The sequence below is a fragment of the Pan troglodytes genome, chromosome 5, assembly GCF_028858775.2.
Source record: "Pan troglodytes isolate AG18354 chromosome 5, NHGRI_mPanTro3-v2.0_pri, whole genome shotgun sequence".
Taxonomy (NCBI): domain Eukaryota; kingdom Metazoa; phylum Chordata; class Mammalia; order Primates; family Hominidae; genus Pan; species Pan troglodytes.
Genome location: NC_072403.2, coordinates 156,368,315 through 156,382,120, shown reverse-complemented (window position 1 = coordinate 156,382,120; position 13,806 = coordinate 156,368,315). Strand labels below are relative to the sequence as shown.

The 13,806-nt window shown below is 36.5% G+C and overlaps 1 protein-coding gene across 7 annotated transcripts in view; it reads right to left on the bottom strand.

Annotated features, from left to right (window-relative positions):
• Positions 1-13,806, bottom strand: part of UTRN (utrophin) — a 568,196-nt gene that overhangs the window by 334,341 nt on the left and 220,049 nt on the right. For all 7 annotated transcript variants that reach the window (XM_009452168.4, XM_001172875.8, XM_009452171.5 and 4 more), the window contains 5 exons: positions 7,693-7,872; positions 4,760-4,888; positions 3,984-4,154; positions 2,421-2,579; positions 1,861-1,998 (listed from right to left, as the gene is read on the bottom strand). In XM_009452168.4, coding sequence (XP_009450443.2) covers positions 1,861-1,998; positions 2,421-2,579; positions 3,984-4,154; positions 4,760-4,888; positions 7,693-7,872 — 777 coding nt within the window. The remainder of the gene's footprint in view (positions 1-1,860; positions 1,999-2,420; positions 2,580-3,983; positions 4,155-4,759; positions 4,889-7,692; positions 7,873-13,806) is intronic.

The window sequence follows — 13,806 nt, the reverse complement described above, 5'->3', positions numbered from 1 at the left end:
AAGCCAGAATGAAATTAGCTTGTATAGTATATATTAGTACTTTTAACAAACAAATTTATTTATGTATTAAAAGCTTAAAACTTATTTCTATTTTGTGCTAGTAATAATTTCTGATTTCGGACCCAAAGATGAAAAAGATATTGCCTGAACTTGGAGAAGCATTAGGGAAGAAAGATATTTTAAAAAGTCACAATAAAGCAGAGAACTATAATATAATCTGACAGAAGTTAGAAATAAAAATGGAGCTGAGTCTTAAAAGATAACGCATTTTTCAGCTAACCTAAAAAGACAAAACTCACTCTAGGGAATGGGAATAAAATTAATAAGTTCCCAGATGTGCTAAGGCACATGATGTGTTTAGGAAAATGTAAAGAAAAACCAGCATAGCTGTACTACATGGGAAGTGACAGCACATCAAAGACATAAGGAGCCAGGGGTCAGACTGAAGACTTTGTATGTCGTTATATTGACAGACCTTGCATTTAAAGCTTTTTCTGTATTTTGCAATATTTTCCTAAACAGTTTCTTCGATGAAGGAATGACATGATCAGCCATGACTTTGGGGAGAATAACTGTGAGGAAGAGACAAAGGACATGCTAGAGTGAGAAAAAACAGACATAAGAATATGTCCATGGGATATAATATCATGGGAGAAAATCATTAGTCTAAATTATGGAAAGGATAGTGAAGTAAAATAAGCTAAGTCACTTTCTGATGGTCATAAAACAAGCAGCTGGTAGAGCAATATCTAACTTCACATTCAAACCTGTATGTTGCTTCAAGCAGTCTCAACAGTTTTAATGCCTACTCAGTGTGATGTGAGAAGATATGTGAGGAACAAGAAATAGTTAAGAAGGATGTTGAGGCTTCAGCCTTGAGAGAATGGCTAGTTTTTAAAGTATAGTCATGCATTGCTTAATAACAGGGACATGTTCTGAGAAATGTGTCTCTAGGTTATTTCATTGTCATACAAACATCATAGAGTGCCCTTACACAAACCTAGATGGTGCAGCCTCCTGCACACTTAGGCTGTGTGGTATAGTCAATTGCTCCTAGGCTAAAACTTTACAGCACGTTATTGTACTGAATACTATAGGCAATTCTGAAACACAGTTGGAAGTATTTATGTATCTAAACATATCTAAACATAGAAAAGGTACAGTAAAAATACAGTACCATAATCGATCTACTTAATTTCCAAAGTCATCAAATAAAAATCGTTCTAGAAGGAACTACCAAAGAACGGACCCCAGGGAACAACAGCACACTTAAAATGCAGCTAGAAAGATTGCCGTTTAAAAAAGAGCTGGAGCTGGATATGGTGGCCCACACACCTGTAGTCCTAGCAACTTGGGAGACTGACATAGGAGGATCACTTGAGCCTAGGAGTTCAAGATCAGCCTGGGCAACATAGTGAGACCCCATCTTTAAAAAAAAAAGAAAAATATAAAGAAATAAAAAGGGAGCTGGTAGTGAATCTTTACTAGAATATAAATCATATTACATCACTTTCACAAACTGAGTTATTTTTAAACTAGAAATTTTTTTTGACATAGACAAGACCTTCACAAATAAAATATGGAATTGGAGGAAGCCACTTCTGAAATAGATAGATCTCTTTTAGGTTTGATAACATAATCAGAAATCCAAAAGAGATGGCCAATAATAAGGTTTTACATTTCCATTTTGAGTTCTGCACCATCCAAAAATATGAACACATCTAGTAACACACACCAGAAAGGAGGAGATGATATTCCAACTGGTGTGTTTTAAAGCATCTGTGATGCAGCATCACACATCTGAACGGCAAGAGTTAAGTAAGGTATTTAAATGCAACAGAGACTCTCCAATCATAATACCTTAATTTTGTTGTATCTAGTATGCAAAAGTAATAATTGCAAACGGATCTTTTCTTTTTTATTATCTTCCATAGGTTGATGTAACATTTCTTCTCCTCTTTGTAGAACTTCCTCAATCTGGGCGCTCTCCTCATCCATCTAAATTTTTAAAAGAAAAAAAAAAATGACTCAAAAGAAAAATGCATAAGGTCACTTCCTATCAACTCCTAAGGAGGAAAACTAACCTACTTAGTATAGTATACGTCAAGATATGTTAACCTGAACGATCAAAAAATTTATGTTTTTTAAAATATATTTTATATTTGAAGATAAAATGTCTCAAAGAGAGTTTAGCAAACATTAGATAATACTAAGGATTATGTCTAGTTCAGAAACTGAGTCTATTTTCTTTTTAAGCACATGAATCATGTGACTCTTACATTGACACACATCAAAAAATCACATTTGAATTTGTTTCATCATGTTTGACAGATTATATGGGCAAACATCTTGATGTAAAAATAAAATTAATAGAGAAGAAAAATGAGAACACTATGGTTTTGAAATCTCCTTGAACCAACCTTTTCATCTTCATCACTGGATTCCAAGTGTTTTTCCACAAATTTTAACATATTTTCTATGTCATTTTCTAATTTTTCCAAGTCAGAGAAAGGCACACCAGTTTCAAATGTTTCAGTGGTGACCAAACATTGGTATAATGGTTCCTGAGCAATTAGCAACTGTAGAAGGAAAAGAATTCTCTGAAAATAGATTTTTAATTTGACTTTCCATCATTAATCAGAGAGATGGGGTGTCAAGAGAGAAACTAACACTTTTTAAACTGACTTTTCTATTCAGCTCAGCTAACTTTTGTTTCATTCATTTATATGGCAATGATTTTACCAATTCAGACTTCTCTGAATGACCCGTTTTCTCCAAACTCTAGCCAGGGATGTGACGTAGTATTGCAATTCATTGTGGCTGCCCAGAGTGTTGTGGCGTGGATTTGGAGACCACATGCGAGCATAGCAGGAAACTATGGCCATGATCCAGAAACTATCCTTACCATGGCCACAGAAAGGAAGAACAGCCACCCAGCCCCCAGGGCAGGGACACCTCACAGAATGTCTCCCAGTTAAGTTTCCTCAGTAGAATTCCCCTTGGATTTTCATACACAAACGTCAAAGAAGTGCATATTTCTCAATGTCATCTTTTCAGATAACATTTACGTAGAAAAATTTTATATTTGTTTAACTAAAACTCAATAAAACAATTTAAATAAAACTAAATGCAGATAAATACCATCTGGGGTTGGCTAAGTGTGGGAAAACTAGCACTCTCTCATAAAGGTCCTATTTATTACCCTGTTAATTAAATGTCTAAAGCTCTTTATTAAATTTATAAAATCAGGTAGTACTTTCCTACATTAGGATTAAACTGTGAAATTATCTGTAACTTTTAGATTTGTCGTCATGTAAAACAAAAAAAAACAAGTTCTGTGGTGTGTGCAATGTGAACACATATAGAGTGTGACCATAAAATAAAGGGTTTAATATTCATCCCTAGCTTGGGAATTAGTTTCATCATTTCATAACCAATTCTAACCTTTGACTGAGTCTTTGAAACCTTTTCTCAAATAGGTTATTTTCTTCAATACTAATTGCTTGTTTTCTCTCCTTCATATGCACAATCACAAATAAATACGGACAAATGCTCCAAAGAAAAAGTGATTAAAAACATTTTAATTTAAAAATTGTTGGCCAGGTGCAGCAGCTCACACCTGTAATTCCAGCACTTTGGGAGGCCAAGGCGGGCAGATCACTTGAGGTCAGCAGCTCAAGACCAGCCTGTCCAAGATGGTGAAACCCTATCTCTCCTAAAAAAAAAACACAAAAATTAGCTGGGTGTGGTGGCAGTTGCCGGTAATCCCAGCTACTTGGGTGGCTGAGGCAGGAGAATAGCTTGCACCCAGAAGGTGGAGGTTGCAGTGAGCTCATGCCACTGCACTCCAGCCTCGGTGACAGAGAGAGAAAACAATAAAATTAAAATAATAAAACAAAATTGTTGATGTATGTACTGTATGACTATCATTTAGATACATACCCATAGGAAAAATGGTTTACTCTAAAAGCATAATTACTCACTTTGGCACTTTTGATATGTTGAGACACCTTTTCAAAGTTCCTATTCAGCTCAGCTAACTTTGGTTCTACAAGCTCCCTGCTTGAGCTTCCACGGGCATTCATCAAAATAAGGGCTTGATCGCGGACATTTTCAACCTGGAGGTTGGCATCATCCAGCTCAGATACTAAACGCTAATTATAAGAAAACACAAAATTATCTCATGGGAAAAATCAAACCCAAACATGAGTGTGATGCTTATACAGAATGAAAGGTAGTTTAAATAAATATCTGGGATCCCCAGTAAGAGATTTCAGCATAATCAACCAGGTGAGAGCTGTTCACATAGGACTCGTTGGAGAACACAGAGGTAAGTAATTCTCATTGGAAAATACAGAAGTAAGACTCGCTGGAGAATACAAAAGTATGTAAGACTCATTGGAGAGTACAGAAGTAAGACAGACTCATTGGAGAATACAAAAGTAAGTAAGACTCACTGGAGAATACAGAAGTAAGCAGCACTCAATGGAGAATACAAAAGTCAGCAAGACTCATTGGCATCTTATGTGAATAGCTCTTACTCTGGTTGATTGTGCTGAAATCTCTTACAAGTCTTTCAATTTCAAATTCGTCTTTTATTTTGTCTCTTATTGTCTCAGTTTCTCCCATCAAAATAAATGTTAATGAATCTAATGCTTGGGAAGAATGACAGCTAAGTAACTTAGAGCATTCCACAAGAGAAAACATGACAACAAAACATTCCACTCCCAAAAGTGTTACTGATGTCTATGTTTGCTACCTTCACAATTTCTTCCTGTTTACTTGTTGGTTTCTTTTCAATTTCATCCAATAGAGCTTCAGCTTGATAAAGCCAGGTACTTATGTGAGCCACGTTCCCATCAAATATTTCTAGCTGGTTCTGATGGTTCTACAAAGGAATTAATAAAATGCTTACATAACCATATGAAATATTTAAAATGATAATCTTAAAAGAGATTTAAAAGACCTTCAAAGAGCAAACTGTACCATGAATTTAAAGAAGAGCTTTCACCTTCCTGCAGAGCTCTTCTTCAGTGAATAAATCATCTTATTCCTAAAAATGCACATCTATGGTGCTTAACACTTTTTAAATTTATTTGATTTAGACCTCAGCACAATAAAAAGTTGAAGTAGAATAAAAGGTGAAAGTTTCTTTTTCAATTTCAATGCAAGTTCATCTCTTATTCCTTATTCTTATATTACAACTGATCTGATTTGCCCTCTTCAATCTTTTTTTTTTTTTTCTTTTGAGATGGAGTCTTGCTCTGTCGCCAGCCTGGAGTAGAGTGGCGCAATCTCAGCTCACTGCAACCTCCACCTCCCAGGTTCAAGTGATTCTCCTGCCTCAGTCTCCCGAGTAGCTGGGACTGCAGGCGTGCACCACCACACCCAGCTAATTTTTGTATTTTTAGTAGAGACGGGGTTTCACCGTGTTGGCCAGGATGGTCTTGATCTCTTGACCTTGTGATCCACCTTCCTCAGCCTCCCAAAGTGCTGGGATTACAGGTGTGTGCCACCGCACCTGGCCCATATTTTTAAAAAACTCATTTAAGGAATAATTTTTTAAAATGATGAAAATATGATTGAAAAAGATTCTGTATGCTCTGCTCAAAGGACAGTGCCTTTGTCTCCTTACCTCAGTATCACCAGCCCTTAATATTACATCTGGCACAGACCACAGCAAGATGTACTGAAGCAGGACATGAAATGTGCTTGACAGAACAGATTTGAAAACAGAAGCAAGAGTTAAGCAGATTATGACTGGGAAAAACAGTTAATCTAAGGCAAGAAGTTAGAGTGTGACCAAAAAGGGTAACGAGACTTATGATGAAATTAAACTTTAGCAATTATATTTTGTGGGATAAAAGAAACTGGAAAATGCTTAGACAGTAAAAGTTTTTACAAAGAAAGAAATCATTAATCTATAATATGAAACATAGTTGAAAAAAGAAAATGTAGGCTGGGTGTGGTGGCTCACGCCTGTAATCCAGTACTTTGGGAGGCCCTGATGGGAGGATCACTTGACCTCAGGAATTCAAGACCAGCCTGGACAACATGGTGAAACCCCCTCTCTACAAAAAATACAAAAATTAGCCAGGTGTGGTGGCACATGCCTGTAGTCCCAGCTACTCTCAAGGCTGAGGTGGAAGGATCACCTGAGCCTGGGGAGGTCGAAGTTGCAGTGACCCATGATCATACCACTGCACTCCAGCATGGGTGACAGACTGACACTCAGCCTCAGAAAAAAAAAAAAAAAAGTGAACAAATAAACAATATAAAAAGAAAACAAACTTGCCCTTGTACCCCTGAACTTAAAATAAACATTTTTAAAAAAAGAAAATGTGAACTAATGAATGATATGAGAAAATATCAACAGTGATCTGGATTCTAAGTAGGAGGAACTGATGTGTGCCAGACTTGTTTACCCCTATTAAGCAGGTAAATCAAATGTTCTAACAGCACTAGAAAGATACTGCTTGAATGGAGAGTTTGAAAGGTGTAGACTGAAGAATACAGAAATAAGGGCCATAAGAATGTGAAATAAAGCTAGTAATTAAAAATTAATATATAAAATATTTAATGAGCATATTCTATGTGCCAAGAATCTCATATTCACTATTATATTCAATATTTAACAACTCTGTTAGGTATATACTTTTGTTCTCATTCTGTATATATGGAAATTTAAGCTTAGTAACATTAAGTAACTTAGCTAAAGTTAAACAGATAATAAGTCATGGACTGTGGATATAAATCTGTTAGAGATCAAGAGCAAAGCCCATGCTCTTCACTGCCCTGCACATCCTGAGGAATTTAAATAAATATTCAAACACACGATAATGTATTTTTTATGTCTCTATCCATTACCTAGTAATTCTATAAATTTGATAAAAGTCCTATCTCAGGTATTTCAGAATTAAAAAAAAAATTATAAATGACAATGCCTTCCTCAGCAGGGGAGGGTGGGGTGGCCATATATTCACAATTAGTATCATAGGAACATAAAACCATATAAAAATTAAACGATAACTATTTCCACGAGATGCAAATTTACAGAGTAGTGGCATAACCAAAGACTAACACATATACAATATTTAATAATTATAATCATAGCAAAATCTAAAATTGGTTGTTTTGCATATAGTTATTTAAGAGCACTACATGTTTAAGGCTCATAATCAATCATTGCAAAACTGTATGAGATAGATATAATAATGTCCATTTTACAAATTAAACAACTGAGGTTTAGAGAATGTTTAAGTAACTTTACCAGTGTTACCAAGCTAGTAGTGAAAATTTTTACATAGGCCGTCAGATGCTAGAGCCTGTGCTCTTAACCAGTATGCCATTATTCAAACACTATGAAGATTTTATATAAAAATAGCTTCTGATAGTACGAAAATCAAATACAATATGAAATCATTAAAATGAAACAAATAAGGTGCATTTACTAAAATATGAAAGTACCTCATTCCATGCAGATCATGAATATTTAGAAACACTGTAAATTCTTTCTAGTTATTACCTTTCCAAAGAAAAAATAAAACCTAGTCTAATGAAATTAATTCACAAGCAAAACATCACTGTGACACACAGTAAACAGGATTTGAAATTTAATCAAAGTTGTATTCATTTAAAAAATAACTAGAAGAGAGGAGAAGATTTCATCATTAACTTTTTCCTGAGACATACCATCAAGGTATTGCACCAATCTTCAGTCCAGGTACGAACTCGGCTCCACCCAGCATTAAGGACGCAGAGCCTCTCTTCTAAAATAGGCTCACTGCCCTCAATCAAGTTTTGCAGGGCAGCACTACTCTCTGTGATGGTATTTAAATCAGCTTTTCTCTTTTCCAGATCCTTCAGAACATTCTAGAAAATAAAAACACCAAGACCTACTTGATGCTTCAGAATATTATAAAAGTATATACAACCTTAAATTATTAAAAACTTTTCTGCCACATATACAAAGTAGTCCATGACTCCCTATATAATTTACAATGTCAAAGTTTACAAAATTCCCAAACTTATTAACATAGTGAGAATTCTTAAGTTCCAAATGGAAAACAAAATGTGTAATTCAACAAATACCAGTGAGTGTAACACACTCAGCTGTGGGAAAGCAATTATTTCATTTATTTAAATATAAATCCATTTATTACATATGAATGCCAATTACCTTCATCATCACTCTAAATGTAAAGGCTCAATTTCATTTTCAGTAACTACAAGCTGGCAAAGCAGAAGGATCCTAGAACTCACAACTTAAAAAAATTCACAATGAATTTATCTCCTAGATTACCAGAGGAAACTATCGATGTGTACTATAGGTACTTGCAAGGATAACATCTTACAGCTGGGTGATTTCACATATAATATGCTGAATAAACATTACAAAGAAACATTTCATGTAAGTAACTCACAAGAGAACAGCAAGTCTAAGCTTTGGTATTACAACTGTCATAAGTGCAAAGATAATACTCTGGATGGTATGATGATAAAGTGATTGGCACATTCGTAAGTTTCACCAGGCAAATTATATAGTCACAGAATTATAGAGAGAGCATGAGTTCCACAATTAAAACTACAAAGCTCTTTCAATCAAAAAGCAATATGCATGTATCTACCCTACTGCTACTATTATTGACCATTTTTTAAATCAACATTTAAACCAATCATTTTAAGGAGCTCAAGTTTATATTTCTACATTAAATCACACCTTGGAAAGCATACCAATTACAAATTCACAAATGAGTCCAGGTTTAAACACTCACTTGGCCATGTCAATTACTGGCATATTTATGACGGAACTGAAATACGACTTTCCAATGTTATTCTCTAGCAAGGGGGGAAAAAATAAAGGATACCCAATAGCTATGCTCCCAGCAATTATTAATAAGAATCTTTCATTTCTTCAGTGGGTATGTACTGATTGACTAGAATAGCATTTAAGAACTATAAAAAATAATGAACTACAAGTAATTACATCTAAATAGTACACATACTTTTTTACAGTAAAAAAGATTACATTGAAAATAGTTATATTTAAGTTATGGAATAAAAACAGTATTCAGAAATGAAAATATTATTTATTTAAGCTTTGCATTGAAAATAATTTTACATAATCTTTAAGTGCAAATACATTAAAATGTGGTGAAATCTCCATGTTCCTTAAATCTGAAAAGACAGTGATAAAAAGATGGTGGTTATGTTATTAATACATACTGATGTTTCATTTGATTTACTCTAATGAAGAGAATGTGCTGTGAATTTGTGACTTGTATATATCATCTTTATCATTTCAATTCTGAAATAAGATTAAATGGAAACTTAAGAGCATATTGTTCCAAAAGAAACAAATTTTTCATTGCTTTGAGTCTTTACCTAAAAAAGCTATGAGAATCAGCTGAAAAACAAATTGAATTTATGAGCATATGAACATGGATGTTTAAAAATTAAATATATAAAATCAATATCACCTATGTACCAACAATAAGCACTCTGTAAAAAAACCGAAAAGTATATTTTTACATAGCAATAAAAATAGATATGTAGGAATAAACTCCTGTGCATATATGAATAATGTTTATAAAGAAAAAAATCCAAACATTATGTAGGAATGTGAAAGAATTTAGGACAAAAATGAGACATATATGTTACCGAATAGAATTAATATAACTAAGATATCAATTCTGCACTACACAAATGTATGAATTCAAGGCAATTCAAATCAAAATTTCCAATAGAATTTAAGAATTTAACAATAAAAATTCTAAAGTTCATATAAGATATATACCAAAAATGAAGTATAAAGAGAGGGAACCCATTAACTGCAGTTAAAATATACTATAAAACATGGCTAAACATTCTAAAAACTGGTACATTTCATGGGGCCAGATCAGTGGAGCAGAAAACAACGAAAGGCAACAGGAAAATAAGAATATATGAACTTAGCATGTCAAATCCATGGGGACAAGGTTAATTACTCAACCAATAGCACTAAGATAATTGGTTATCCTTTTGGAAAGAAGGTTAGAGCCTTACCTCACGAAATACACCAAAATAAATTCTGGAAAGATTAATGCATTAAAGGTAAAAAGATGAAACTATAAAAGAGCTAGCAGAGGAGGTGGCTGGCAAGATGGCCAAACAGGAACAGCTCCAGTCTGCAGCTCCCAGCAAGACCAAAACAGAATGCAGGCGATTTCTGCATTTCCAACAGAGGTACTTGGCTCATCTCACTGGAACTGGTTAGACAGTGGGTGCAGCCCACGGAGGGTGTCGCTTCACCAGGGAAGTGCAAGAGGTTGGGGAACTCCCTCCCCTAGCCAAGGGAAGCCATGAGGGACTGTGCCGTGAGGTACGGTGCTATCCAGCCAAGATACTACACTTTTCTCAAGGCCTTCACAACCTACAGACCCGGAGATTCCCTCAGATGCCTACATCACCAGGGCCCTGGGTTTCAAGCACAAAACTGGGCAGCCGATTGGGGGGACACCAAGCTAGCTGCAGGAGTTTTTTTTTTTTTTTTTTCACACCCCAGTGGTGCCTGGAACACCAGCAAGACAGAACCATTCACTCCCCTGGAAAGGGGACTGAAGCCAGGGAGCCAAGTGGTCTAGCTCAGCAGATCCCATCCCCATGGAGCCCGGCAAGCTAAGATCCAACGGCTGGAAATTCTCGCTGCCAGGACAGCAGTCTGAAGTCAACATGGAATGCTGGAGCTTGGTGGTGAGAGGGGCATCCACCATTACTGAGGCTTGAGTAGGCAGTTTTCCCCTCACAGTGTAAACAAAGCCTCCAGGAAGTTCAAACTGGGCAGAACCCACCACAGCTCAGAAAAGCCACTGCAGCCAGACTGTCTGATCTCTGAAAGAAGGGTGGCAGCCCCAGCAAGGGGCTTATAGAGAAAACTCCCATCTGCCTGGGACAGAGCACCTGGGGGAAAGGGCAGCTGTGAGCAAAGCTTCAGCAGACTTAAATGTTCCTGCCTGCTGGCTCTGAAGAGAGCAGCGGATCTCCCAGCACAGAGCTCGAACTCTGCTAAGGGACAGACTGCCTCCTCAAGTGGGTCCCTGACCCCTGTGCCTCCTGACTGGGAGACATCTCCCAGCAGGGGTCAACAGACACCTAATATAGGAGAGCTCCAGCTGGTATCTTATGAGTGCCCCTCTGGAACGAAGCTTCCAGAGGAAGGAGCAGGGAGCAATATTTGCTATTCTGCAGCTTCCCCTGCTGATACCCAGGCAAACAGGTCTGGGGTGGACCTCCAGCAAACTCCAGCAGACCTGCAGCAGAGGGGCCTGTTAGAAGGAAAACTAACAAACAAAAAGCAACAACATTAACATCAACAAAAAGAAGGACCATGCAAAAACCCCATTCGAAGGTCACCAACATCAAAGATCAAAGGTAGATAAATCCACGAAGATGAGGAAAAACCAGCGCAAAAATGCTGTAAATTCCAAAAACCAGCATGTCTCTTCTCCTCCAAAGAATCAGAACTCCTTGCTAGCAAGGGAACAAAACCGGATGGAGAATGAGTTTGATGAATTGACAGAAGTAGGCTTCAGAAAGTGGGTAATAACAAACTCCTCCAAGCTAAAGGAGCAAGTTCTAACCCAATGCAAGGAAGCTAAGAACCTTGAAAAAAAGGTTACAGAAACTGCTAACTAGACTAACCAATTTAGAGAAGAACATAAATGACCTGATGAAGCTGAAAACACAGCACGAAAACTTCATGAGGCATACGCATGTATCAATAGCTGAATCGATCAAGCGGAAGAAAGCATATCAGAGATTGAAGATCAACTTAATAAAATAAAGTGTGAAGATAAGATTAGAGAAAAAAGAAAGAAAATGAACAAACAAAGCCTCCAAGAAATAAGAGACTATGTGAAAAGACCAAACCTACATTTGATTGGTGTACCCAAAAGTGACAAGAAGAATGGAACAAAGTTGGAAAACACACTTCAAGATATTATGCAAGAGAACTCCCCGAACCTAGCAAGACAGGCCAACATTCAACTTTAGGAAATACAGAGAATGCCACAAAGATACTCCTCCTCAAGAAGAGAAACCCCAAGACACATAATCGTCAGATTCACCAAGGTTGAAATGAAGGAAAAAATGTTAAGGGCAGCCAGAGAGAAAGGTCAGGTTACCCACAAAGAGAAGCCCATCAGACTAATGCAGATCTCTTTGCAGAAAACCTACAAGCCAGAAGAGAATGGGGGCTAATATTCAACATTCTTAAAGAAAAGAATTTTCAACCCAGAATTTCATATCCAGCTGAACTAAGCTTCATAAGCGAAGGAGAAATAAAATCCTTTACAGACAAGCAAATGCTGAGATATTCTGTCACCATGAGGCCTGCCTTACAGGAACTCCCAAAGGAAGCACTAAATACGGAAATGAAAAACCAGTTCCAGCCACTGCAAAAACATACCAAAATATAAAGACCATGGACACTATGAAGAAACTGCATCAACTAATGGGCAAAATAACCAGATAACATCATAATGACAGGATCAAATTCATACATAACAATATTAACCTTAAATGTAAATGGGCTAAATGCCCCAATTAAAAGACACAGACTGGCAAACTGGATAAACAGCCAAGACCCATCTGTGAGCTGTATTCAGGGGACCCATCTCTTGTGCAAAGACACACATAGACTCAAAATAAAGGGATAGAGGAATATTTACCAAACAAATGGAAAGCAAAAAAAAAAAAAAAAAAATGCGGGGGTTGCAATCCTAGTCTCTGATAAAACAGACTTTAAACTAACAAAGATCAAAAAGACAAAGAAGGGCATAACATAACGGTAAAGGGATCAATGCAACAAGAAGAGCTAACTATCCTAAATATATATGCACCCAATACAGGAGGACCCAGATTCATAAAGCAAGTTCTTAGAGACCTACAAAGAGACTTAGACTTCCACACAATAATAGGGGGATACTTTAACGCCCAACTGGCAATATTAGACAGATCAGTGAGGCAGAAAATTAACAAGGATATTCAGGACTTGAACTCAGCTCTGGACCAAGTGGACCTAGTAGACATATACAGAACTCTCCACCCCAAATCAACAGAATAGACATTCTTCTCAGCACCACATAGCACTTATTCTAAAATTGACCACATAATTGGAAGTAAAACACTCCTCAGCAAATGCAAAAGAACAGAAATCGTAACAAACAGTCTCTCAGACCACAGTGCAATCAAATTAGAACTCAGGATTAAGAAACGCACTCAAAACCGCACAACTACAAGGAAGCTGCACAACCTGCTCCTGAATGACTTCTGGGTAAATAACGAAATTAAGGCAGAAGTAAAGAAGTTCTTTGAAACCAATGGGAACAAAGACAAAACATAACAGAATCTCTGGGACACAGCTAAAGCAGTGTTTAGAGGGAAATTCATAGCACTAACTGCCCACATGAGAAAGCAGGAAAGATCTAAAATCAACACCCTAATTAAAAGAACTAGAGAAGCAAGAGCAAACAAATTCAAAAGCTAGCAGAAGACAGAAATAACCAAGAGCAGAGCAGAACTAAAGGAGATAGAGACACGAAAACCCTTCAAAAAAATCAATGAATCCAGGAGCTGGTTTTTTGAAAAGATTAATAAAATAGATAAGCCACTAGCCAGACTAATAAAGAAGAAAAGAGAGAAGAATCAAATAGTCACACACAAGAAAAAGATAAAGGGGGTATCACCAATGATCCCACAGAAATACAAACTACCATCAGAAGATACTATAAGCACCTCCACAAAAATGAACTAGAAAATGTAGAAGAA